The 26,248-nt window shown below is 47.5% G+C and overlaps 1 protein-coding gene and 1 long non-coding RNA gene across 9 annotated transcripts in view; one reads left to right on the forward strand and one right to left on the reverse strand.

Moving 5' to 3' along the window:
• The window catches only part of LOC141950855 (uncharacterized), a 172,369-nt gene extending 152,344 nt beyond the window's left edge, over nucleotides 1–20,025 (reverse strand). For 6 of the 8 annotated variants that reach the window (XR_012631191.1, XR_012631193.1, XR_012631189.1 and 3 more), the window contains exon 1: nucleotides 19,893–20,025. This is a non-coding gene — a long non-coding RNA (uncharacterized LOC141950855). Of the gene's footprint in view, nucleotides 1–19,004; nucleotides 19,341–19,892 lie in introns of those variants that run through there. The other 2 variants (XR_012631192.1, XR_012631187.1) reach the window with 1 other exon arrangement.
• KDM8 (lysine demethylase 8) lies at nucleotides 19,469–26,194 on the forward strand. The gene is made up of 7 exons (XM_074886241.1): nucleotides 19,469–20,292; nucleotides 20,661–20,827; nucleotides 22,191–22,323; nucleotides 23,188–23,229; nucleotides 23,986–24,135; nucleotides 25,252–25,344; nucleotides 25,443–26,194. The coding sequence occupies exons 1-7, from the start codon at nucleotides 19,810–19,812 to the stop codon at nucleotides 25,605–25,607; spliced, it is 1,233 nt and encodes a 410-aa protein (XP_074742342.1). The 5' UTR covers nucleotides 19,469–19,809; the 3' UTR covers nucleotides 25,608–26,194.
• Nucleotides 26,195–26,248: the final 54 nt, after the last annotated feature.

A 26,248-nucleotide genomic window follows, 5' to 3' on the forward strand; every position in this document is an offset into this window, starting at 1 on the left:
CTATCAGTGTGATATCCGCAAAGTCTAATCACAGTTTTAAAAACAGATGAATTCAAGTATCAAATAGTGTAAGTTCAGAATGCAGGTAATTAGTAATCAAGTCTGGCCTGCATTGCCTCCCATTCCGGACCTGGCCAAGAGACCCTCAGAGCTGCACATAAAGATGACACGGTCACCTGAGCAAATCTGCAAAAGAACCTCTCGGGTATTTAAGCATTCAAGTGGCAATGTAGCCCAGCACTGTCTTGCTTTAATGTAGATTACCAGCTGCCCTTCATGATTTCAGCTGTTTAAAATAAAACAGAAACACCGATGGAGGGCACTTTTCATAAAAATATGTTTGTGTACCTAAATGGCATGTAATAATGGTCGCTGGTGTAACACTGATAACACATTAACCCTAGGTGTCCGTGTCTAGGGTCACATACATTTCTCAACTAACACCTCCAAACTAACACTTCAAGTAGATTGCTTTGAATTCACTGCAGTAAGAAGCACAAGCAGTGCAGGGTTGCAGCCATCCCTTCCCCTCATGCTCAGCTCTGCGTACACCATCACTGCCTGGATGGAGCGGTGGATGGGCAAGCAGCACGGGCACAGGACACCTCTCTGTCAGATTACAATCCGAACACAGGGCTCTAACAAACCCACGCTGTCAATTGAGGGTTGAGGATTGTGGGGACAGGAAAGGAACCACAGCATTTCCAAAGCAAAAAGAGCCTATTAACCCGCTGCAGAGCACAGAGCTCTTTCCTGTGGCAGACAGTGCTGTCCCTGCTTAGGAATCACAAAAACCATGGAAAAATCCCAGGAATTTTTTGGCTGCTTTAATCTGGAAACTTGTCCCAAAGTTTCTGAAAACAAAAGGACACACAGGATTTTATCACCTGAAAGATGCTGCCTTGTTCTACCCCAAAACAAGTACAGTTGAAACATATGACAGTTTTAGGCAGCAGTGTCAGCCTTGGCTTTTTAACTCACTATTCAACCTTAACCTTCTGCAGGAATCAGAATGAACAAGGCTTGCTCAGCCTCTGTGGCACTCTCCCACTTATTAGCTGCCAGGTCTTGGTGTGCAAAGCACACAGCAGTAAGAACAAATGAACAATCCTCACTGAGAGGGAAGCAGCTGAAATACCCATAATGAAAATTCAATGTTGGAAACTGAATTTATGTTCATTTTTTCAGGCTTACATTGAAAATTATTATTATTACCACCAAACATTTGACTTAATTTTAAGAAGTGATTATAAAACTAAGAATAATGGTAATATTGTGTTACCTTCACCAAAGTGGGCGTCAAAGGTAGAAAGTTTTGTATTTAACTAATGAGGCTGCAGATGGGATGCAGGTACCCACATAGCTTCTAAAGTCCAAAACGAGACTCTGGAAAGGATCCAGGTATCTCTCAACTCGAGAGGAGAGGAAAGAATTTCAGCTGTTGCTGCCCTGGGCACTTTGTCAACAAATCAATGCAAGAGCTTCAATATCTACCATGAGAGCTTCAGATGCTGCATCTCTTCTTCATCCTCAACAAGCTATTGGATAGCTTCCCTGCCCTCTGATTTCAGTTCCAGAGAAGACGACATTTCTTCTGAACAGTCTGACAACACACTGGCAGAACAGGCTTTGCACAAGAACCCTGTAACTCCTTATCTCTTGCCAGCCTACAGAGATGGTGGAAAGCCTATGAAGAAGTGGCTGTACATCCCAGATGGCAACAACTACCGTCAGTGCTTAGCAAAGACACAGAAAAAATGGTGAAAGATGAAATGCTGTGCCTGGAAAATTGTAACTACCTTTTCTTACTACCCCAGGTTCCTCGTTTTTTTCTGCAGTCACTATCACACATGACAGTGACTCGTAGCACTGTTAGGTCTTGGCCTTCTGTGGCCACACACTGTATACACATACACCGTGTGAAACTGCCTTTACCACTGGAGGTTTATACTCCACTGGATATATTTCTTTGGAATATCAGAACAGAAAACAGCAGCTGATGCCTGTATAGCAGAAAGGTAGAGCTTTTGATAAAACAGCAGCCAGACCTTCATCACTTTACTGCCTATGAGTACTCTGGTGTTTGTAAAACTGTCCCTGCATCACAACTCCAGACAGTTCTCATTTTTCCCAGTGAGGCCAGAAAACATCTCAGGGCTAGGTTCCCAACAGCTCTCTCCAAGCAGTTAAGGAATGAAACACCAGAATCCTTTTCGTATACTTAGCCCTTCCTCCCTTGCTGTCCAGGATCTTTTTGACCAGCTAACTAGTTAGAAGAGTGCCACATTCTGGGCAACTTCAGGATAAGGAGAAGTCCCCACTTCTTGCAGTGAAGTGCCAGAGTTGCTTATCGTCTGGCTACACAGGAGAAATACCTGTACAGTATATAAATCACCTGTCATCATCCTCCCTGGAAAACTCATTATTGTAATAGTCTAATCATTGTGATATCCACTGGCATTACTCCCACTGGCATTAATCCTGATTAGTTCATCTGGTATTAATGTGGATGTCACAAGTACTTCCATGTGATTTTCCAGGCTTCTTGTGTGCTAAAGACCATCCTGGCTTCCGCTTCGAGGAAAAAAGCTGTTCATTCATCACCTGTAAGACAGTCAGGCACTAAAGTCCCAGGATTCATTAACTAAGCTGATCCCTTCCCTGAGGTCTCCCAGTGTCTTCCTCTTAGTGAAAAAAGTACTTCATACCCCACCACTGTGCAAGCTCCTTGGCATAGGCGATTTGTTTTCATTTTGCTGTTTCGTGCACATTCCCCAGAGCTGAGTGCAACATCAGTGCTCAACACGTAACAACCACCTGTCCACAACTCCGGAGTCTCAAACCCCATCCGATACGTAGGGCCAGTCTCTCAAAGGGAGGGGAGCAGCTGGGGTTTCCTACCTGTGCTCTCCTGTGTCTGTGCTCTCCCCAGACAGTGGGGTGGGACCACAGGCACCCGCATTTCATGTCAGCCGGCGGCAGGCACAGCCTGCAGTAACAGGAATAGGGATAACTCTGCCCGGCCCAGGCATCTTATCACAGTGCCAGGAGTTTTACTACCAATTCCTTCAATGCTCTTTTACATTTCACTAGCTCTGCCTTAGACACGGCTGGAATACCAAGTGCCATGCCGCGTGCGGGAGCATCAGCTAACCCACGCTGCCCTCTTCAGGAGCTGCTCTTAAATCATCACCAGGGCGCAGCACAACCCTGCTGGCAGGGAGAAATCTCGGCTGGTTTTCATAAACAGGCACATCAAGAACTTCATTTTAGCAAAGCTAAAGTGCTTCGCAAAAGGAAGGGCTTCTCTTACGGCACTGAATGTGCTTGTCTTCGGCTCAGGCTCATAGGAGCACGAGTCAGCTTTTCTTCAAGAAGAACACGCACCCTGGAGCTGCAAAGGAAGGTGAAGAGCAGGGCACTGGCAGTAGCTATCCCCACTGCCTGTAACTGGGGGATGGAAGGAGATGAGGGGTAGGGAACCCCATACTCCCTGCTTCACATTCTGATGCCATGCCCAGGACACGCACGGGGATCCCCTGACGGGACGTGTCATCACCCCCACACCACAGCGAGCTCCGCTGCTCCGTCACAGTCACAGACTCGAAACACTGGCACCGTCCTACTTGACAGAGGACTTTACAGGTCAGGAAGAAAAGCACCCAGCAACAAAGCCGTCGGTCCACTCAGCGACAGGAACAAGTTGCCCCAGAACCAAAAGGATGGGCACATCACGCACAAGAGAGGAAGAACACCGGGAGCCAACGTGCAGATGTCTCTGGGGCTCGTCCAGTCACAAACGCCCGAAGCAGTTGTGGAGAAGGGGTGTCAACCAGGGACCAGCAATCCAAATGCAAACAGTACTAGCTCACACACAGTGGGAACAAGGGAGGATTTTAGCATTACATCAGTACGGGGGAAGACCAGAAAGAAAGTCATTGAGAGAATTTCAGCTAGTTATGTTTCATTAAGGAGCTAGAATTCAGCACAGTGAGGCTGTGTTTGAAAGGTGCCACTGCACCCAGGAAGGTCACGGTCTGGCCTCAGCAGAGGGCTTTCAGCTTGCTCCCTGTACACTGGAAGAAAGAGCTAGACCTATCATACCCAAAGCAGCTCTCTGGAGGCAGGCTATGGCACATTTCAGAGATCGTGTGTTTATAGTCCAATGATGTTTAAATCTTTTGTTCCCATCTGCCACCCAGGGACATCTTTGCATTTTGCTTTTATTTATCACCGAAGTCTATTCTCATTCCAGCCCACAGAGGCCGGTGAACAGTGTTTCCTTATTTTTCATTCCAGAGGATTATTACTTATGTTGAACCCATTTGTCCCTAACAGAAATGTAAGATGTAGTTCCTTTGGAATTCAGATGTTATTTAAAGTTCTTTTCCAATATCCAATTTGCCTTTTATTTATTTAGGGAGCTATTTCAGCAGGAACCTTGCTGTTGAGAGACACCAGGACTTGTTTACAGCGCTGGTCCTGAAGGCAGCCAGGAGCTGGGGGAGTCAGGCAGCTGGCAATATTACAGATTAAAGAAGTAATTACGACAGAGAATACAACATTAAATAAAAGCAAAAATAGCAGAGACAAGGGAGGAAAAGGAAATATAAATTGGGAAAAATAGACTGGTGCTTAGGGTAATCACAGTGCAGGGACTGGAGCGGGCTCTGAGCAAGCACTTCCCAGGCAGACATCACCCCATTTCAGAGCACGCTGTGGCTGTTGCGTGGGTGCTGGCCGGGCTGGCTTGTCACCTCTCCGGAGGCCAGCAGCCAGGCTGGCACTGGCGGGATGGCTCCTGGACCACCGCACAGCAGAAGGGCTTGTCTGGCTACAGCCAAGCACGGGGCTGGTAACTCCCCGCAACGGACACGTCCGGTCCTGACTCTGCCCGACTCTCTGCTGCAGACACGCTGCACAGCCCTGCACGAGCCTCTTCACCTCCTCTGTCAAAGGCGATGGGTGACGATGACACTCCCCACCGCTCACAAGAAAGGGAAATACTTGTGACCGTCTGGAGCTGCTCTGAGCCTGCCTGACAGGAGAAGAAGGACTGAACAAAACCTTGCAGGCAGGCGTTCCCTGCCCCCCTGGCAATACCGCTTGCAGCCAGACGTGCAGCCAGGAAAGGGACTGGACAGGTACCAGGGGCCGAGTAGCCTCATTTGCACAGAACTTCTCTGAGAATAAGGCTCCAGAACCAGCCAGGTCCCTGTGCACAGCACCACGCTGCCAGCCGGACACTCCCTCTGCGGCACTCACTCAGCAGCACCAAAAACCGGCATCCTCCTTAACTGCAGGGGCTTCTGAACCAGCCTTAAGCAGGTACATCTGTGCCCCAAACACAAAGGAGCTGCCAATTATTCCCGCTACTGTTAGTTTCCTTTGGTCTCACTCTCTGATCGTTTAATGGGAAGTAGATTATGCAATAATTGAATGTTGGAACCAGCAGACCCCTCCCTCCCAGCAGCAGATATACATTATTTACCCATAAAAAAATATTCCAAGGGTTATTACCATGTAAACTGTGATTAATTACATTCACAGGAATTATTTCTGAGGCGTGTAAATGGGGAGATTCCTGCAGAGGAAAAGCTGGGGAGCTGGCTCCATCCTGACAGCAACACAGCCATGGAGTGAGAGGAAGCCCTGAACTTATCCCCGTGACTCCTGTGCTACGCAGCGAGCAACAAGCAAAGGAAGGGGAATGGTGGAGAGTCCACGCCTGCGTAATCCTTTCAGAATTTTCATCTAGAAAGACCACGAGCTCCGGACTGGGTTCCTCCCCACTAGCAGGCTGCCATCCCTGTGCTCGGGCATTAACAGTCACCAGAAGGGCACAGACTTGGGTCACCATCCACTGCACAAAAGCCTCCATAAACATCCTCAGGGCCTCACTGACTGTCTCAGAGAGCTCAGAATGGATCCTAGGTGCTGACTGAACCTCTTCTTCCCCTTTCTTCCTCCACCCCAATCAATCAGCAAACCATCACCAAATCAGGTGCTCGCCTACCTACCTCCAGTGGAATCTGACAGCAAGGCAAGGAGGCACTTGTCTCCTGTCTCCTGCCTCTAGATCTGACTGCCACTGCTGGCAGTACAGCCTTCACGGCAAGGACCAAACACATCGCAGCCCAAGGCTGCAGTTACCTCTGATGAGCCAGAGGCAAATTTTAAAGGTAAATAAAACAACAGTAAAAAATATTGGTACTATGTGTAAACCTACATCATATGCAATTTCTTACCTAAAATGTGTCAAATTTAGGATAACACAGACATGTAAGAGTGGCCACATGAGTTCAAACCTCAAGTCTCTTCAGCCCAATATCCTGCTTTTGGTGACAGGAGAACAATGTTTAGAGAAGAATATAAGAATTAGGAAAGCACATTGCAGCACGTCCCCAGCCCCTAGTTTGGAAACTTTCTGAGTCAGAGTGGGGTGGGTCTTTGGTATTTAATATTCACAGATGGATTTTTCTTCCACAATTTTATGCTTTCAGTTTTTGAAACTTTTAGCACCTACAACATCCTAGCACAAGGAGTTCCACAGCTCCAGTATGCACAATGTGAATAAGCCTCTCCCTTAACTTTTTTGCTTTGAGTTTGACATACGTATTGTCATGTCTTTCCCTCCACCCCCATCTCCTTCATGAACAGAGGCAGTGAACAATCATTCTTTCCTCATCCTTCCTATTCCACATGATTTTATACACATATATTCCATTTAATCATCTTTTTTCCAAGGCAAATCTCTCCTCATAAAGAAGCCATGCCAGATCTTTGATCATCTGTCTCTCTTGTCTAACATTTTCTAGTTCAATTCAATGTTTTCTGAACTGAGGGAACAGCACTGCACAGAGTATTCAAGGTGTGCAACACCAGGAATTTAAGCAAGGACATAATCCTGTTACCTGTTTTGTTCCTTCTCTAAGAACTCCTAATGTTATTTACTTTTATGACTGAGTGCTATGCCAGCTTTTCCATGTAAGTATTTGTCATAATCCCAGGTCTCATTCATTACTTAACAACCACCTCTGTACTCATCACTGTATACACAGAATTAGGGTTGTCCCTCCTTCTGCTCATTACTTTCTGTTTCTCTACACTGAATTACATCAGGTCAGTCACTCCTATACAAAAGAGTTTCCACAGTGCTCTGCAGTAAACTCCTATTTCTACTACCTTGAATAGCTGAGAATTGTCAGCAAACACAGAGCCATAGCTCATCCTTTTCTCCAGACCTGTAGAGTATGTCAAAGAGCTGAAGCAGGATCCCCAGGGGGTTCCTCTGGTGACCTCCCTTCACTGTGAAACTGGCCATTTACTCCTATACGCTTTGTAAGTTATGTGTCCATCCAGGGACCCTTCCTCTCATCCCATAGCTGCTTGCTTTATTGAGAAGTCTTTCACAGGGGACCTTGCTGAATTGTTTTTGGAAATCCAAGCAGAATATATCAATCCAGTTCTTCCATCCCACATGTTTGCTGCCTCCTCCAGAGAACCCCAGGAGATTTGTGAGACATGCCTTTTGCTGCAGGAGTCCTAAGTCTTCAGCGTGTCACATTAACTCACGTGCTCTTGACTTCATGCACTCCTCAAAGAACAAGACACTGACTCCTGTCCCACCCCATGCCGTCTCCAGGTTTTCCCCGACTAGGTTGCAACGTCTGGTGCACAGGGAGCTTCCCTGAGCGCTAGCTTTGACGCACCCTAGGAACCTCCAGCCAAATGTTCCTATGAAATCCTGCCTGAAGCTGCGTTGAGCACAGGACAACTGGGAGAGGTGTCCCCGCTCCCCTCTGCGGAGAGGAGTATCAGAAAGGTCAGAGGGGTGCAGTGAGGGAAAGGTGAGCACTCTCACCCCCTCTGTGTGATGGTGCTCCTTCTCCCAGGGCACAGGAAAGCTCCCTGGCTCTGCGGTGCCAGCCTGCAGCTCTGCCTTTGGCAATGGCCTGTTCTCCATGTCCACTCACAGCTCTTAACGTCCCCTGCCACAGGGACTCCTAAAACCAGCTTCAAAACAAGGAGCTCGGCTCCACACTCAGAAAGCGGCACAGGTACAGCAGACAGCAGAGTGAAATAGCATGTGTAACCTGGGAGCCATTTGTCACAGACTTTGTTTAATTTCTTAGAGTGAAGAAGACAGAAGAATATAGGATTCATCACTTTAAATTCTATACAGTGACAAACCAGCAAGTGCATTTAACAACCGAAATACACTTTATAGACAGTGATGGATACTTTTAAAGTGTAACCCGGTATCTGGATTATCAAAGGCAGAGTGTATCAATTTTTGTTTTTGTATTAAAGTTGTTTTTTCCATCTGTTGAAAGTGGCTCTTTGTGATTTCACAGGGCATTACACTTTATGTGTCTCATTTGCTGCACCCAAAGGAATTTCACTCTGCTACATTAAAAAATACCTTGGGATGCTGGCTAAGCTTTTAACTTTCCAGAACACGCTGTTCCGTGTCTGTCTCCATCCCAGCAGTTACCTCCTTTGAATGTCTAATTTATACATACATACACATATGCACATAGTGTAATTCACATGTCATACTGCCTTTGTCACGGCAAGGGTTCTGTCCCTGTCGCTGTCCCAAATCCGCAGCCAGCAGCCCAGCTCCCACCATGCTCGTCTGGAAGGGTCACACCTGATCTCTGGAGCACGCTTAGATCTGTATCAGTGCTTTTGCTTTCCTGCACACTACACGCAGGTGGAGAAATGGGAAACTACATCAAAGTTCATTTTGCTGCAGATGTCATAGAGCTGCACACTGCACACACAGAGACACGTGGGCATGCTTCAGCTCTCATGTTAATCTTACCCTTTTAAGGAAAAGTACAGGCCATTCCAGCTGAGCATTACCATGCCAAAGCAGGACTACCTCTTAGCAGAGGATCATCCCAGTTGTATTGCCATGACTACCATCCATTACAAGTGCCACTACAAAACCCACTTCCAAATGCATCATCTATCCTTCCCTTAAAACCACGGCAACCAAACACCAGTAATTTTGCCTCAGCCGTAAGCCTGGTCTCCCGCTTGTCCCAGGCTCTCAAAGCCTCTGGCTCCCTGCACACTTGCCCCTCCTGCTCTTGTCACTGTACTGTATTGGCTCAGATCTTCTGCTATTCCATCCCTATTCTGAAGGATCTTGCTACAAAGTAAATTTGGGGAAGCCTTAGTGTATTGTTGAATCTAAGCTTCCTACTGGGTCTTCCCCAGCTGCATTATTGCTTCACCAAGCCCTTAACAAGAGCTGAGGGTTTAGCTGGGTAGGTGGCCTGAACCTGCTGTGCTGCAGCAGAGAAGGGGAAGGGCTGGGTCCTGCCTGGCTCCGTGAGCTGGAGGATCTTTTCAGAGCAGCACCATAGCCCACAGCGTCCAAACACAAGCTATGTTGCAAAGCATGGCGAGGTGACTCACTGAAAGGTACCCCAGTCCCACAACAACGCATATTACATTCCTTTTAAAATCATTATGGAGTTAATTTCCATGGCAGAGGAAGCTGCACAGCATTTTCATGGGTTGTTACATGAAGGGATCCAGCGTACATGCTGCTCCTCTTCACTGCGGTCACCCTGAAAGTTCTCTTCCCCAAGAGCTCCAGCTTGCCTGAACCAGCAAGTTGCTCACAAATAAACGGAGGATGTTCCTTCTCAGAATGTGGATGGAAATACACCTATTCCTAGTAATTCTCCTGACCATGGCAAGCGGCTGCTCATTCCCAGAGCACAACGGGAGCACCACCTGACTTTGCAGGACCCCAAGCACTCCCGCCCTGGCCAGACTCTCCGTGTGCTCTGTGAGGAGCTTTGCTACCACCGGCTCCACACAAGGTGGGTGTGCGGTGGCTCAAGAAGAGACAAAACCAAAATTCCACTCTATGCCAAGTGCAACATCTTCGAACTAGCCAGGAGGAGGCAGCCGAGCAGCAGCGGCTCTGCCACTGCAGCAACTGTCCACCTACAACCTGCCTGTGTGGAAAAAGAAAATTCCCTGTCCAGCCTGAGAAGGACAGAGAGCGACGCTCAGGAGCAGCCCCCATCCCTGCGGGGCACACACACAGGCACAACAGAGCGGGGCTTCAGTTCTCCTGTCACGATTCAAGCAGTGACACCAAGCTATACACAAAACAGAGATGCTGAGCATCACAGGCAAAACCGAGAAGTCTGAGCTTGATGTGTTTCTCCCCTGCATTTTCTCACAACCTCCAATATTATTATAGTGACGCACAACACCAGAGAATATAATTGCTGTAGTGATTACTTACAGCCATTACATTAAGCTTTAAAATGCTCCTTTCAAATTGAACAATGTTTTTTCAAAGTCAACAGCTGGCTCACAGCTTGAAAGCAACAGTTAAGATAAATTAAATAAAAAGGGTAATAAAATCACAGACTAAATTTAATTTCTGAAGCACATGAAAACTCCAGCAAAGCCTTTAAAACATCTTTTAAAAACATCCACAGAAACAAAAGTCAATACAACCAACAATTATACTGTGCTCATTAATAAGAATGTGATGTATGAACACAAATAACTGTGTACACTTCTAAATATACTTAAAACAAAGTTCAAAAACAAATTCATGCAGCACTTACAGCCCTAGTCTGGGGTATAAATCAAACAGAAGTTTCAAATGAGATTCGTAAATCTTGGGAGGAAGAAAATGTTTATGTATATATTCTTCCTCTTAAGGTACATACATATATATAAAGCGTGGTTAATGAAAAAGACTCATCCCTACCCTCAGGAGAAAAAGGTGATCTGGTGTGTGCTCAGGATCAATGCAGTGCCAGGGGCCTTTACCAGCTCTTGGAACACACTACTGGAACGACAGGCAAGACTTTCTAGACTGTACAACTTCATTTAAATGTCAAGAGACTTCTCTCTGGCCTGATCTTCTGTTTGCCATTGGGAGAACACTATTCACAATTCAAATGGCCTCTGCTTGGCTAGCGATGAAGTGCCGAAGCTACACATCCATTTGGATGAGGCACAGAAACATAAAGGAGCCATGCCCTGGCTTTCTTCCACACTCCTGTCAGAAGAGCTTTCCACCTACAGCTCCGTTCCAAACAGGCCGACGAGCGAGCAAGCTGTCTCCTTGCCTCCACCCTTTATATTGTTGATCAGCTGTTCAGCATTTTACATCCTATCACACTCGAACATGACGCATGAGTCAAGAATACCTATTCCACCTTCTTTATCATAACTGGGGTTTTTGCTGTATCAGAAAGGCTGTTTCTCACCAATGCTCATGAGCAGGAAGAAATACCCCAAATCAGTTTTCCTTGTAAATCTTTCCAGCAGTCAGACAGACTTGGTGTCACAGTTTTACAACACCCCTGTACGAGACAGGTATACCGGGTGCACACCATTTTCCCTCCTTCCTCGCTGTTCCTCCGTTGCAAGCAGCAACAGGGACTACAACAGAAAGATTAGCCAGCCACTTGCTCTAGAAATCACTGGGAATACCTGTGTAGTAAAATCTGCACTAAGTACACATCCAAAAGAATGAGATGAATATGTAAAAGAGGATGTACTTCATTACTTTTAAGGAGAGGCATCTCTGTGAAGGTGGATTACACCAAATATTTTCCTACACTTGCTGCACAAGCAAGATTTTGGCAGGCACTCAGAACAAGAGAACGTGTTGGCATACATTCAGTACATGATATAAACCTCACCTACATTTACCTGCCGAAAAGGCAAGGAGGTCACCTAGGCTAGTCTTTTAGCTTCCTTCTGCAGCCAGAGCAGAGAAACAGACACCCACAGAGGGCAATTTATTTCACTTGCTTGCCTACCCTAAGTATCCCACCTCGGGCTGGGATGGAGCCCTCTCTCTCAAACCCAAGAGAGCCCAGAGGATCGGCTTAGGTTGGACACCCAGTGGAATCTGGTCTAGTCTAAAATTAAATCGCCTACCTAGGGTCTAAAATTAAATCTCCTACCTAGCTGAGACAACAGAAAGAGTACTTACTGCCATAAAGATTTTTTTAAAGATTTGTTGTAAAGATTTTTTATTCCTTTTAATGTTGAAGGAGCTGTCTGAACGTGTTTGCAAATATGAAGGAGATTGAAGTTGATATAAGCAAAAAAAAGAAATAACTAAATTTTAAAAATAGCCCCACATAATTTTCATCCAGCAAAGGTAACTAAGGCTACATATGTAAGCAATACTAATACTGACTATGTTTCAGTTGCATCTCAGCACTGACATATATGTCCCAGATGGATGTTACATAATGTTTTTGGAAAAATAAGCGTTTTCCAGTGATTTCTGAAAGTAGAACTGGGTGTGCTGTTATAGCCTGCTCCAGAAAGAACACTGTGTGTCCTACACACACTGCAATGAAATGTATTCCGAAGTGCCATGCAAAATGTCACCTTATCTCACTTAAAGTTATTCCATCTAGTAATATCAGAGAAATTATGACAATATGTTGTTCTACATGAGAGTACATGACAGCGCTATTTGTGAGACCTGGCAGCTGCCACTCTCGGCAGAGCAGATGGCAGTGATAAAAACACAATGCAGGGAACAGGTTGATAAAGACATATCCGTCATTACACTTTCACTGTACAATTACACTCAACTCCAAGATACAATCGAAATGCATGGCTGTGTCACTCTCCAGCAGGAAGACCTCGCTTATCTGAGGAAAATAACTCTTGTATAACAATTAATTCTGTACATATTATTAATCAGAATCATTCATCTCCTGTCCACAGGAGCGGAAAAAGCAGCCAGGAAAGACATCCAAAGTCTTTAAAGTCTTATGCACTCATACTTTTGTTCTTGCAGAGGGAGACACAACCATTCATCCACCCCCTGTAATGGAAAAGCAGAGTCAGACACAACAACAAACACCTCACAGCAACCATCAGTTCACGCTTCCGCCTAAGGACAGAGGGCACGTCAGCACCCATTTTCACTCCTTTTTCTTCTTGGGGAGGACGGGGGACTGTGTGTGTTAAATGTTTCTGTTCCTGGTGGAAGGCACCAGCCATCCACCCCTGGGAGCAGGAACGCTCCAGGTACCCTGAGGCAGACACGCAGGGCAGCAGTACCAGCCTTCCCCCCATTCCACCCCCGGCAGAGAGGGGCCCGGCCGCAGTGACGCCACTGCCATGGCCCCAGAGGCGCCCACCGCCCCGGCCAGCCATCAGAGCATCTTCCAGCCATCAGAGCATCTTCAGCCATCAGAGCATCTTCCAGCCGTCAGAGCATCTTCCAGCCGTCAGAGCATCTTCCAGCCGTCAGAGCATCTTCAGCCATCAGAGCATCTTCCAGCCGTCAGAGCATCTTCCAGCCGTCAGAGCATCTTCAGCCGTCAGAGCATCTTCCAGCCATCAGAGCATCTTCCAGCCGTCAGAGCATCTTCCAGCCATCAGAGCATCTTCCAGCCATCAGAGCGTCCTCCTGACGCAGGTGGCTGGCGGGGACGGACAGCCATCATCTCACGGCAGCCCCACGGCCGCAAGCAGCAGTCACCACAGCCCGGAGGCAGTAACCCCGCGCGGCAGAGCTGCGGGTGGCCGGACGCCCGTCCTGCGGGGAGGCCGCGAGCACCTGCGCCAGCTGGACGCTTTCTGCCGCGGTGCAGAGTGAAGAGCCGACGGGTGCCGGTTCGGCTTAGGCCAACCACTGGGAATACCGGTTCAGAGAACGAGGATGCTAAACCAGATTCATAGCCTGCTAACGCCATTAAGACACTTGAGTATAGTAAGGCTTTTTAGATAGGCAGACTAATAAAATCAACTAGAACTTTAGATGCTAGCTGAAAATCTGTTAGCTTTTGTAACAGAGAATCTAGACCTGGGGCACAAACATAAAATGCATATATAATGTTTACTTGAATATATGACTCCCAACCACAACTCTTTTTTAATGTTGATTCCATCCTTGCTTATTAAGTAACCAGAGTAATTAACCTTGCAGCAGTTTTGAAATGTCTGTAAAATAAACAATAAGATTAGCACTATATATGTTTTTACAAGATGTTAGTGGAGACCACTTGTATTTTCCAAGACAAAAAAAATTAATATCTAACAACACAATAATTAATGATATGCAATGTAAGACTAATGTACGGGTAATTAACATGATAAAATATAACATGGCCGACACAACCAATAGATACAGCTAAATGCATGTATAACTGGAATAGTTAGGAATAAAGATTAGCAGGTTTTAAACTTTTGTACACTCAGAGAAAGAGCTGCTTTCCTAGGAAAACAGTGCTCATATCTGTCACTCACTTTGCTTCTACTAGAACAAAAGATAGTAAGCCTGATAATACCCTGTTACGATAACCTACTTGAAATTCGTATATAAGATTGGCTGCACTATTACTTTTAAATCTTGTGTGGTTGACTGCAAGCATACTTTATATCCTGATACAATTTCAAAAATTTGAGTTAGTTTAAGAAACAAATAATTAAAAAACTGGCATCTACCTAGTTCATTTTATGTAGCAGCATACAAGCCTAATAAAGAGGGCAGAGCTGACGAGAGATGGAACCCCAAAAGACAGTTATAAATTATCAGATGTTACTCAGCCGCCCCGTCTCGCTCCTGCAGCACTCACAACCTGGCACTTCCATGGAAGCTGGCAACGCTGACCTTAAACACAACTGCCTGTACTGATACACGAAGGGGATTAATCCTATAACGGTCTGAGAAGTGGAGAAGGTAATTCATACCAGCAGCCTGACAGCCCCTAACTCCAACCCACAACTGCAATTATTATTCATCATAAAAATATCTGCTTGTTAAAAAGGTGGCTGCAAACCCTGGATCTCTGCCAGGTCCACTCCACTCCTCATGCCCTGAACTAAATTGGCTTCATCTTGCAGGTTGTTTCTGAACTTTCCACTTGCAAAGGCATCATGAAATTCTGGATCTATGCTCACCTGATGTGACTACAGAGTCCTTTTGTTGAATAGCCCACTACAGTTACGCTAGACTGCCTTTCCTTTCTACAAACAATCAGCCAAGTAACACCATTTAGAGGCTCGTGTGTTTTAGGGTCCCACCTTTACACACTATAGAGACACAATTTATGCCAACCTAACAGCAACCTGGAGTGTAAGCCTAATAAGATGTATATAAAATTAATATTTCTGAAGATACAGGATTTATAAAATAATGTAGCAACCATCAAAATGTTATGAAATGTTATGAAAGTTTCAGTGTAACTTCCATAGTTGCACCTTGGTTTATCTTCTTCATTACAAAATGGGAAGGAAATATAACAAGAACATAAATTTTTCATCTGTTGTTATAAATTTGTTTTTATTTAAGAGCAACTGCAATAACTCTGATGAGCACAATGTAAGTTCCAGCTTAGGAAACCACCACTGCCGAAAGTCACAGTGGAAGGAAACACAAATTCTCAGGACGGGCTTTCCCCACCGAGGTGCAACAGCCACTCCAGGCCCGACTCTTCCACAGAGCACAGGTAAGAGGAAAGAGAGCACCCCCTGGTAACTCCAGAGCGCGGGGCTGCCAGGAGGGGCATGGGGCTCCTGAGGAGCTGAGCAACAGCCTGAACTCCTGAGGACACGGAAGATCTTTGGCGCTGCTGTCATGCTCCAGCAGCGATTGTCCAAGAAATTACTCAGTGTTAAGAACACACTAAGAGCACCAGAAAGGACTCGAGTCACAGCGCACCTGGGATTTGAGACAAGGGGATCCAACAGCTGAGTCTCCCCACGCTCTGATCCCTTTTTGCCCATTCTCCTGCTACACCAGAGAGGCGACTGGTGGGAGGCAGCGGAGCTGCCGGGCCTGCGTGCCGCTGCTCACGCTGGCCAGCGCTGCGGGGACGCTGCCCTTAGACCCAGGGCACACTCTGGATCACTGGGTGGGACGCGGCGGTGGAGGGGGCTTCATCCTTAATAAAAACTCCACACAAAGGCAACCCATCTGACACTACCTTGCCCATTAGCGGTGCAAGTAATTTACACGTCCCTACTTGGGTTTATACATTTGGGGCATCTGTTTAGTTTTTATTACTCCTGGCCTTGGCTCCCACACTCCTTCACAGATCAAATAACTGCTTTCCCTATTTGCTAATTCCAACAGCTGGTTATTACTCACCAGGCTCCTGCTATACTCGCCTGGGGAAGAATCATAAATAAATGTGTACAAGCAAGCAGATGCTGTCATTTTAAAAACTGATCCACCTAGTAAAAATGTCCTACTTAGGACTCAAGCGGTGAATCACTGAGCATGTGTCTTGATGTCATTTTAATAAAATCCAAAATCAATCACAGGACTTTGTTCATTAATTCAAATTAGTAAATGAGGGAAGAGTGTTATAAAAGAGAATATAACTACAAATAAATAATTAAATTCTGAACAGGCCAAACACCTGCTCTTTCCAATGAAGACAAAGGCAAGATAAGACACAGAGCTTTTTTTTTTTTTACGTATTTGATGTAACTAATCACTTTTCCACCAGTGGCAGACAAGGTAACATCAAGTAACCGTAGGTCCTGGAATCTATGACTGTAAACAGAAGAGAGAAATACAGATGGCTTATCAGACTTTATTATCTCTCTTAACTGTGTGCCTGTTTATTTGGGTTTTTTTAAATAGGTAATTTCTTTCTGAATGTCAGTGCTAGGAGAAAGTGAGCTGCCTGGAGCATATTTTAAAAATACACAGAATATAAAAGAGAACAAAAAGTGCTTTGCAGACTATACACAGGAAGCAGCAGGGAAAAAATCTTGGTACCACTTTTCCTCCATGTTTTAAAGGGGACATCTTCCTGCAAGGTTAGGCAGTTTGGCTTCCACAGCCTCTAAAAAATTTACTTCTGATGAAAACAGTGCAAGTTTCAGTGATAGTGGTGTAATCCCCAGGGAAAGAGAACTCTTTCACATCAATTTACACAGGTTACACAGATGACAATAATCTTTGTTCATTGGCAGCAGGAACTAAATTATCTCTTCTTGATTTAAAATGGAAATGTCTAGCACTGAAGTCATCCACTTCTTCAGTCAGACAGCTCACAAAAAACCTATATGCATTAGTTTACAGACATTTCAAAACCGGTACGCGTGTACTGCAAGGTTAATTACCCTGATAGCAAAACTTCCCAATTCAGCTTTTGCAAATCTGTCGGGTTTTTTTCCAATAAAGACAATTTCAACAAAATTGCTAAGATGCAGTATGACACTATTAAGCTCCCAGACTAAAGACCAAACACTACAACAAGACTTAATACACACCTGAAAACGTATCTTTATTAGCTTAGCAGATATGAAGCTCAGCCCATATTGATGCTATACCAGCATTCAAACCGCTGTACCAAAATATGAGTGACTAGAAAGAATTGTCTTCCAGTGCATGCTCAAAGAGAAACACTGAACCCCCCTGAATACCCCAAAACTAAAATCTACTCCCAACTGGTTCTTCATCTACAGTAAAACTGATAAAGTTCATCATGACCTTAATGCCCCACCACTGTGCTAGAGGTTACACGTTCAGAACTTGGTGTTATTTAAAATACCAGAAAGAAAATCCAAATCTTCAAAACTTAATTTGTGAAAGTATTCCTAATACTTAAACTAGAAAAACTACGATTTGGCGAGAACTGTATTAACCAACGTAAAGAGGAATAAAAGTTAATATAAATTACAATAAAAATGGGACAGTCCATAAGCACAAGACTAGCAACACTTGCAGGCATCATAAATTACAAATATTGAGCACAAGGTCTAACAAGAAGTTTTCCTTGCCAGTTAAATACTTTCTCCTATAGCAGCATATATTAACATTTAGCAATCAAGGAGGAGAAAATTCTAAATGAAGGTGCTAAAATCACACAGTCACAGGGCGAATTTAAGGTGCCAAGAGAAAGGCAGTTAGAAGACAGAGGATAGATCGGGCAGCATAAGCCAGTGCAGCAAGTCTGAAGTGTGACCGAGGAGGAGGGAACCATTCAAACAAGACAGCTAGGGAATGAGGTAGAGGAGAGTCACAAGCAGCAGCAGCCACGGGAGGACTCAAATCGACTCTCTTTTTTCAAAAGCACCAGTGACTGAGCACGGGACAAAGGAGAATAAGCGTTCTCTCAGTACAAAAGGTGATGATTTTAACTTTTTCTGTAAGATTTTGCATCAAGTCTGAAGATTTCAACCCCAGACATGTGACACTTTTTCATGAGTTACAAATTACTCATTTCTTGTTATGTTGCTTTAGATTTTGGTTCCTGATGTTAAGATATTCCTCAGAGTTGCTGAATTTTAAGTAAAATAGTATTTTCTTTGCAGTCAAGTACTGAGAACACATTCAGGGAATGTTATCAGAGCAAGCTGGGGCTGAAAGATGCCATGCAAAGTGTGTTAGAAGATTAAGGTGCATATTCCATACACATTAAAAGTGTGCAGCATAACCCACCAACAGGATGTTGCCTCACAGCAGCGTTCATCCCTGACGCTTCTGGGCCCCTCTCAGGTTACTCAGACCAGCATGTCAAGTCTCAGGCAGGTTTTCTTTCTAATACTTAAGACCAACATTGACTAGAGTAACTCCTGTCTTCCAGGAGCTATCTGCGTGTTAATAGCTGTCCCACTTCTGGAACAGAGAGATTTCCAAAGTGGAAACAGCGATCTTCATCCAACCACTGGATGGTTAACACATAAGCTACAGCAGAAAGAAAACTACACTGCATTTATACGTTCCCCTTAAATGCAAACAGCTGTGTCAGTCATACAGTTGCTAAATTCCAGTAGACTCACTGGTCTAGAGCCCGAATGACCCTATGCAGACTGAGTTTCAGTGATGCCGCACTGCTCGTGGAGACCTGGACTAGCTTCAGAGCCTTTAACCCGGCAAAATCCCAGCAATGCCACCAGAGGGAATGGCTCTACTTCCTCCACCCGCCTAAACCCCTATCGCCCCCGTCTTTACATCTGTGAAAGCACAGAGTGATGTGATGAACCAGGGGACGAGACTGAGCTGGGCTAAAACTAACCTGAGAAAATGAGTATTTTTTAATCTAGAAGAGGTTTCCATTCCGGTTCGTTATGCAGCTGCACGAAGCCCTGTAGCAGCCCAAGGGCACAAACGCAAGAAAGATCGCGGCGTGCGCTCCTGCCCCCAGCGGCAGCCCGCAGCGCCGGCCCGCGGCAGCCAGGGACCGCCCGGCTCGGAAAACCTGCTCTGAGAAACACCCCCGAGAGCAGCGCCCAGCACAGCCCGCGGCTGCCACCGCCCCGGCCGCCGGCACCGACCGCAGGCGCGAGTACGAGAGCGGGGTAACGGCACCGGCCGCCACCGCTAGTCGGCCCCCGGCCCCTCCACCGGGGCACCGGGGAGGCCCGGCCGCGGCCGCAGCCGCCGGCGGCCCCGCAGGACCCCACCGCGCCGGGCGGAGCGGAGCGGGGCGGGGCGGGGCGGGGCCCGGCTGCTTCAGGCGCGGTCCCCGGGGCCGCCCCGCTCCCGCGACGCGGCGCCAACGCTACTTCCGCGGGGAGGGGCCGACCGGGAGCGGGAGCGTCCCGGGCCGCGTCAGGCCATCGGCCCCGCAGCTGCTCGGGCGGCCCGGCACGGCACGGCGCCGCTCCGCAAACTGGGCCCGGACCCGCGCCCGCCTCGCCGCGGCCTACCGGGGCCTACCCCGGCCTCCCCCCTGCGGCCTACCAGGGCCTGTCCCCCGCGCCCCGCCGCGGCCTACCGCGGCCTACCCCCCCCCCCCGCGGCCCGCCCCGGCCCGCCCCCCAGGCCCGTCCCAATCCGGCAGCGCCGCGGAGGCCGGCAGCCGGCCGGGGGGCGCTGCCATGGCGGCGGCCGTCCCCGCGGAGGCCGGCGCGCTCTGGGCGGAGGCGCGGGCGCTGCTCCCCCGCGCCGCGGAGGGGCTGACCTTGGCGCTGAGCGGCGAGGTGGAGGACTGCGTCCTGCCGCTGCTGCGGCGGGCCCGCGGGCTGCTCTACGGCGCGGCGGGGCGGCCCGGCGGGGCGGCGGCGACGGAGCTGCGGCGGCTGGGGGACGTCCTGCGCGACTACTCCTGGGAGAGGCTGAACGCGGGGCCGTGGCGGGAGGTCAGCAAGGCCTGGCGGGAGGTCTACGCCTACGGCTGCCTCTTCGGGGCGCTGGCCGAGGTGGCCGATGGCCGCCCGCTGCCGCCCGCCGTCCGCCTCTGCGACATGGGGCTGCTCATGGGCGCCTCTGTCCTGGACAACGTCCTCGCCCGCCTCGTCCGCGTCCTGCAGGCGCAGCTGCCCCCCGGGACGGGCCGCGCCGCAGCCGCGGGGAGCGCCCAGGTACGGCCCGGCCGCCCTGAGGGGACCTGGGCCCTGCGCGCCCCCACCGCGGCCCCGGGCTCGGCCCGCTCCCGAGAGCCCCTCCCCTTCGTGTGACCCCGCGGCTCCTTCCCCCTCCCCTTCGTGTGACCCCGCGGCTCCTTCCCCCTCCCCTTCGTGTGACCCCGCGGCTCCTTCCCCCTCCCCTCACAGCCCCGCTCCCTTGGGCTCCCCGCACCCCCCCCGCCCCCGTTCTCCGGCCGGGCCCCCTCGGGCTCCCCCCCCCCCCACGTTGTCTCCCTGCTCCGCAGCCCCAGGGCCGGTATCCCCCTCCCCGGGGCGCGGAGGCCTTGGCCCGCAGGTGCTGGAGAGGAAGGTGTCTGTTGCAGAGGGTCCGGACCGCCCCCCGCCCCGTCCCTGCTCTGCACCCCGAGGATGTGCTTCCTCACCTCCGCTGCCCGTCGCTGGAGCATTTCCGAGACAACTACCTGATCCCCCAGAAGCCTGTGGTCTTGGAGGGAATTATGGATCACTGGCCATGTATGAAGAAGTGGAGGTGAGAAATAAGAGTTTCTTCCCTATCCGAGTACGGGCGAGGGTTATTTTCAATGTGTCAGGTGTCGGTGGAGCAGCAGAGACCTTTCCAGGAGACAGGTGCCATCAGCAGCGACTTTTGTTGGCAGCCCCTTCCTGCTCCGACGTTGTCTTTGCTCCGTGGAAGCTGCGCCGTGGGTGAGGGAAGCACATCAAACTGCGCGGAGCATCGTGGCAGAGCCTACGCTGCACCGGGGGTCCGGTCATGGCCGGGACGGCACGGTGGGCAGCTGCGGCCCTGGCTGCTGGGGCTCTGCTGGGGCTCTGGGGGCTCTGCTGTGTACCACGCAGCTGGAAACCAGAGACGAGCACGTACTGCTGCCTGTTCAGGGAGCTGCTCACAGCTCGGGTGGGTCTGTGTTGGACACAGATCAGGGATTTTTAAGTCTCGGAACTTGCTGATAATTACTGCAGTGGCAGGTGAACTTCAGAGACGTGGGAGTGAGCACAACTGGCTTTTCCATTCACAAGTGTAAGCACCGATGTTTGTTCATTGTCATGTTTTGAGCATTGAGTTTTAGACACCCCCATTCAGGAGTGAGTAGTAACATTGTGATGCTTGTGTAATGGAAGCAACGAAGCCAACGTTTCCCATACTGAGAATTGAATATTTGTGAGATAAAGCTCATGATTCCTTAGAAAAGGGAAAAAAAAGCACTTGTGCTTACTTTAAGCAATTGCTTTCATTCCACAGCCAACGGTAAAATTGACATTAACTGAACACACTTGTTATTTCATAGGGGTTTTATTCTTTTTTGAGGGAAGGTACTCCACTGCTTAACTTCAGACACTTAAAAAGCTGAACTTCTTCGTGTAGTTAATATCATTGTCAATGGCAGGATGTATATCGCCCATCAAAGTCATTCCCCTGACTTTAGCCGGGATGGATATTACTGGCACCTGTGTGCAGAGTTTGTCATGACAGGGTGTTGACCTGCCGTTAATGATATAAAGATACAACGTTTTATTTAGCAAACATGGCAGCAGGCAGCAAAAACATTAGCCATCCCTAGATAAGAGAGAATAACAGCGTAAATCTCCTTAGGTCTTAAGGAAACAAAAATTAACTGAGGTAGACAAGGTTTTAAACCAAACCAAAACAGGCAATTGTGGCATAATGTACACACAAACTTGACTACTTGTTTCCTTGCTGCTTGCATCATTTTCTGCTGCCTTTTGTCTCTGGTTGGGTGGCTTTAGACAGAAGAAGCTTATTGGTAGTAAAGTTTTATTACTCTTAACAGATCAACTTTGATTGATTGCCTTATATTCAGACTTAGTAAGAAGAGTGGTATAAGAGGGTAATGGAACTTTCTTTATTTCAGTGTGGACTATTTTTGTCAAGTCGCAGGGTGCCGCACAGTCCCCGTGGAATTGGGTACCCGATACACAGATGAGGAATGGTCCCAGAAGCTCATGACTGTCAGTGACTTCGTCGACCAGTATATTGTGAATGAGGTCTGTTACTCTCATTTTTTTCATCTCCAAATACAGCGGTGTGTTACTGGTACAGAATTTCTGCTTGGAACAAACATGCTTAGAGGTGATGTCAAGGAACGGGATATGCTATAAGCACAACTCTGAATTAAAAGGGCTGACATTTTCAAGATCTGAGACTACAGGTAGTTACTGCAACAATAGCTAGGTTTGATTTTTGTATATAATCAAATGTACAGCAGCTGGAATTTGATGAATAGATGGATACCTTCTGCAGCAAAAGCCTGAATGGCGGAGTCTAAGGATACGGGATCCTCAGCCAGCAGTTTTGTTCCTCTTGGTTATTAAACTGTTCAGTGAGATCTCAGATCAAGATCCAAATTCATGTGCCACCAGGTAAAAAAACAAAGAGTTGATTAGCAATTGAAGGTCCATGTGCTTTCAGAGCTGAGGTTCTGAAGCCCTCGTTTCTCTTTACTAGCTGCCTGGCGGGAAGGACCACATGCTGCTGGCGTGGGTCTGTGACGCAGCCTGGAGCAGAGTGCCGGGGGACTCGAGGAGTGCGGGTGGGCTGGGCTGTGCCAGCGGCGTCACGGGATTGACAACAGAACTGTTGAGACACAGCAGGATTGTGGCTGGGCTTCTCCCAGGAACTCGAGCTGGATAGTTTGTTGATTGTGAGGGTATATCCACACTCTTACAATTTCAGTGTAGCTGTAAGTTACTGTTTCAGAAGACCTGTTACACTAGTCAGCTGTTGAAACAATTCTAGTACTCTGAAATAGAACATTGGGAATGGATGTTACCTGTAAGTAAATGAACTGACTGAGAAGTCTTACCCTATATGTCACTATACATTTTTTTCTTTCTCTGCTGTAATTTCAGAACGGTGTAGGATACCTTGCCCAGCACCAGCTTTTTGATCAGGTAAAACTGAAGGAGTGTTTTTATCTTTCTGCAGTCAAGTGTTCCCTCTGTAGCACAGGTCATCTCTGAGGATGTCAACTCTACTAGAGGGAAGGGCATACAGAGCATTCACAGTATTTAAGTTTCTATTCCCACAATTTGAAAGAGCAGAGGGACGGGTTTGTTCCATTTGGCTGAAAGGCGTGGAAACAAAACCCTTTCAGGGGTGAAGACATTCAGTCTTAGTGCTGTTCCAGTACGATGTATCATGTACCCACAGGGATATCACCTGGACAGCAGTATTTCCCCAAAGAACATGTAAGTCAGGGAAGAGATTTGGACAGGAAACAGTCTTCAGTGGTGATAATGTTCGCCGTAATCTGAAACGTCTTTTCGGTTAACCAGAGATTAGGTTGGTGGGAGATGCAAAAAGGAATCTCAGAGAAGCAAGTTTAGTGTATAAAAGATCGGCTGCTCCTTTTCCATGAACAGCAAACCTACTTATTCTTGTGGGTTCCTCTGGTTTCTGCTAAAGCAAAGGGTCTCTGAAGAACGAGAAACCCACCTCTCCTTCCAAAAGAATCTCCTTGCTAGGACAGAAAGTGTGAGGACGTTTCCTGCAGATTCCTAGCAGTGCAGCTACCTCTCTCCTGCCTGTGCTGGACAAGCAGGTCATTTGTTTCCTTTGTGTCAAGCATTGTTCCTCTGTTCTATGAATTACATACTTTGGCAAGTCAGCACATACCCTTTTTAATGTTTATTTCTTTATGGGACTAGATCCCAGAATTGAAAGAGGATATCAGCATCCCTGACTACTGCTGCCTGGGGGAAGGGGAGGAGGATCACATCACCATTAACGCTTGGTTTGGTCCAGAAGGCACAATTTCACCTCTTCATCAGGATCCCCAGCAAAATTTTTTAGCCCAGGTTTGTACTTTTAATTATCTACATCTGCCATTAACGCTATAGCTAGATAAATTGCTTATGGTGTGTAAGTGCTAGAGACAAGGGTAGCAGACAACTTGATGAACAACTGACGGATAGAGAATATGCAGATACTGTTGTGCTGTTCTGTTGCATTTGTTGCTACTGCAACTTAATACTCAGTGTAGTCTTGCAGGCCACGAGAGCTCCTCACTGAGGTGGACCATTACTTACCCTCATTTTACAGGGCAGGGATACATGGACACTCATCCAGCCTTTGGAGTACGTTCATGTGCTGCCCTCGGAGCAGCAGGCTCTGAGCATCGGGCATCACGGCTTGGGGGTGGATCTCAGGAAATAGTGATGTTAAGGCAGAGGAAAAGCAGCTCGGTTAGGACTGGTTTGGTAGTGTAATGCCCCCCAGGGTGCTGTGGTTAGAGGACTGACTTACCAGTTAGCGTGACAGTGCCAAACAAAGAGGATCATGCCTGGCCCTTGACAACATCCCAAGTCCCGGCAGAAGCAGCGCGAACGTCCCCTCTGCCCTCCGTGGGCGTCCTGCTGGCGCCGATGCAGGGTCAGTCTGACCCTTGTTCCTTCTGACACCTCGCTGTAGTTCAGGGCAGCCGCTCGCCTTGTGAATTCTCGTTGTCCCGTTAAGTGCTCCAGTGAAAGAACTGCTGTGACGATGGTGCAGAAAGAAGAGCCGAAGGAGCACAGGGCAGCTTAGCAGTCGCTCTGCGTGGGTACCTCTGCCTGCTGGCTCGCGTGAGCTGCACTGATGGCCCAACCTCCTTATTTCCAGTTCTAATAACTTTCTAGCTACGTAGAGGCCGAATAGCATTGAATAAATTGGGTACCTTAAACTTTGAATTTAAAGTCAGTTGGTTAAAGGCATTTTCTGGTATTTCAAATTCTTATCTGCTCCAAGGGAGCAGGTGCTTGAATTCCCGTAGTTTGATTTAGCTTTTTATTATAGCAGTGTCTGTTCATTACTAACAAAGATAATGACGTTACTTGCAGTCAGGTGCATTTTTGTGAAATGCCAGCTATGGCCCACAGTTTCCAGTAAAGTGCAGGTTAATGGCAGATGGAAGACATTTACTGTCTCATATACAGGTGTTCGGAAGAAAGTATATCCGTCTCTATTCACCACAAGATTCAGAAAACCTGTACCCACATGAAAGCCAAATTCTTCACAACACTAGTCAGGTAAATAGTTGCCTGAAATTTTAATATCAGTAATGCAACTTTATCAAATCATGTTTGAGGAAAGACATTCTACTGATGATCGTTTTGGTTTCTTACAGGTTGATGTGGAAAACCCTGACTTAGACAAGTTTCCCAATTTCCAAAAGGCGGCGTTTCAGTCTTGTATTCTGACGCCTGGGCAGGTTCTGTTTATTCCAGTTAAATACTGGCACTATGTACAATCGCTTGATATCAGCTTCTCTGTCAGCTTCTGGTGGTCGTAGCTCTGAAGAATGCTTGAACTTAGCACTGTAATAGGAATTAACAGGCAGAAAAAGGAGCATCTGGCATCTTCTCACGAGAGAATTCTTTTTAAGCATGAGAATGTTCTTCCCTGTCCAGAGGTCAGAAGTAGATTAAAAATGAACCAAAACCCAACAAACTCTCACTTCAGCATGGGAGGAATGTGGGTGGGTAAGTGGAAAGAAGATGCTACAGCCACTTTATTTTTGTGGGTGTGTCTGATAGGAGTGCCTCATACAGAGCATCTCTTGGGCCATCGCCCTGTACACGCGTGTGCCTCTGAGCAGCTCTGCACGTGGGCACTGCCAGGACTCCGCTTCCGAATACACTGAACAGCAGGTCAGTGTCATCTGCTTGGGTTTAATAACGGTAAAAACTGGAGTTACATAAACAGGGAGGGATGGTGCTGCCCTAAGCTTCAGTAAGTTTAAAAAAAAATAAAGCTAATATGAAGAAAGATATCAGTTTCCTATAAGGGAAAAGTTACCAGTGTTAAGGCCTAGGAACATAATTAATTGTAGTTAATCCATAGTTTAATTGCAGTTAAATAAACTGAAGCTTAACCATACTTTGATTGTCACCCAGACTGCTGACTCTGCTTCTGCAGTGCCACACGTTTCTA

This window comes from Strix uralensis, chromosome 16 (assembly GCF_047716275.1).
Source record: "Strix uralensis isolate ZFMK-TIS-50842 chromosome 16, bStrUra1, whole genome shotgun sequence".
In the NCBI taxonomy this organism is placed as follows: domain Eukaryota; kingdom Metazoa; phylum Chordata; class Aves; order Strigiformes; family Strigidae; genus Strix; species Strix uralensis.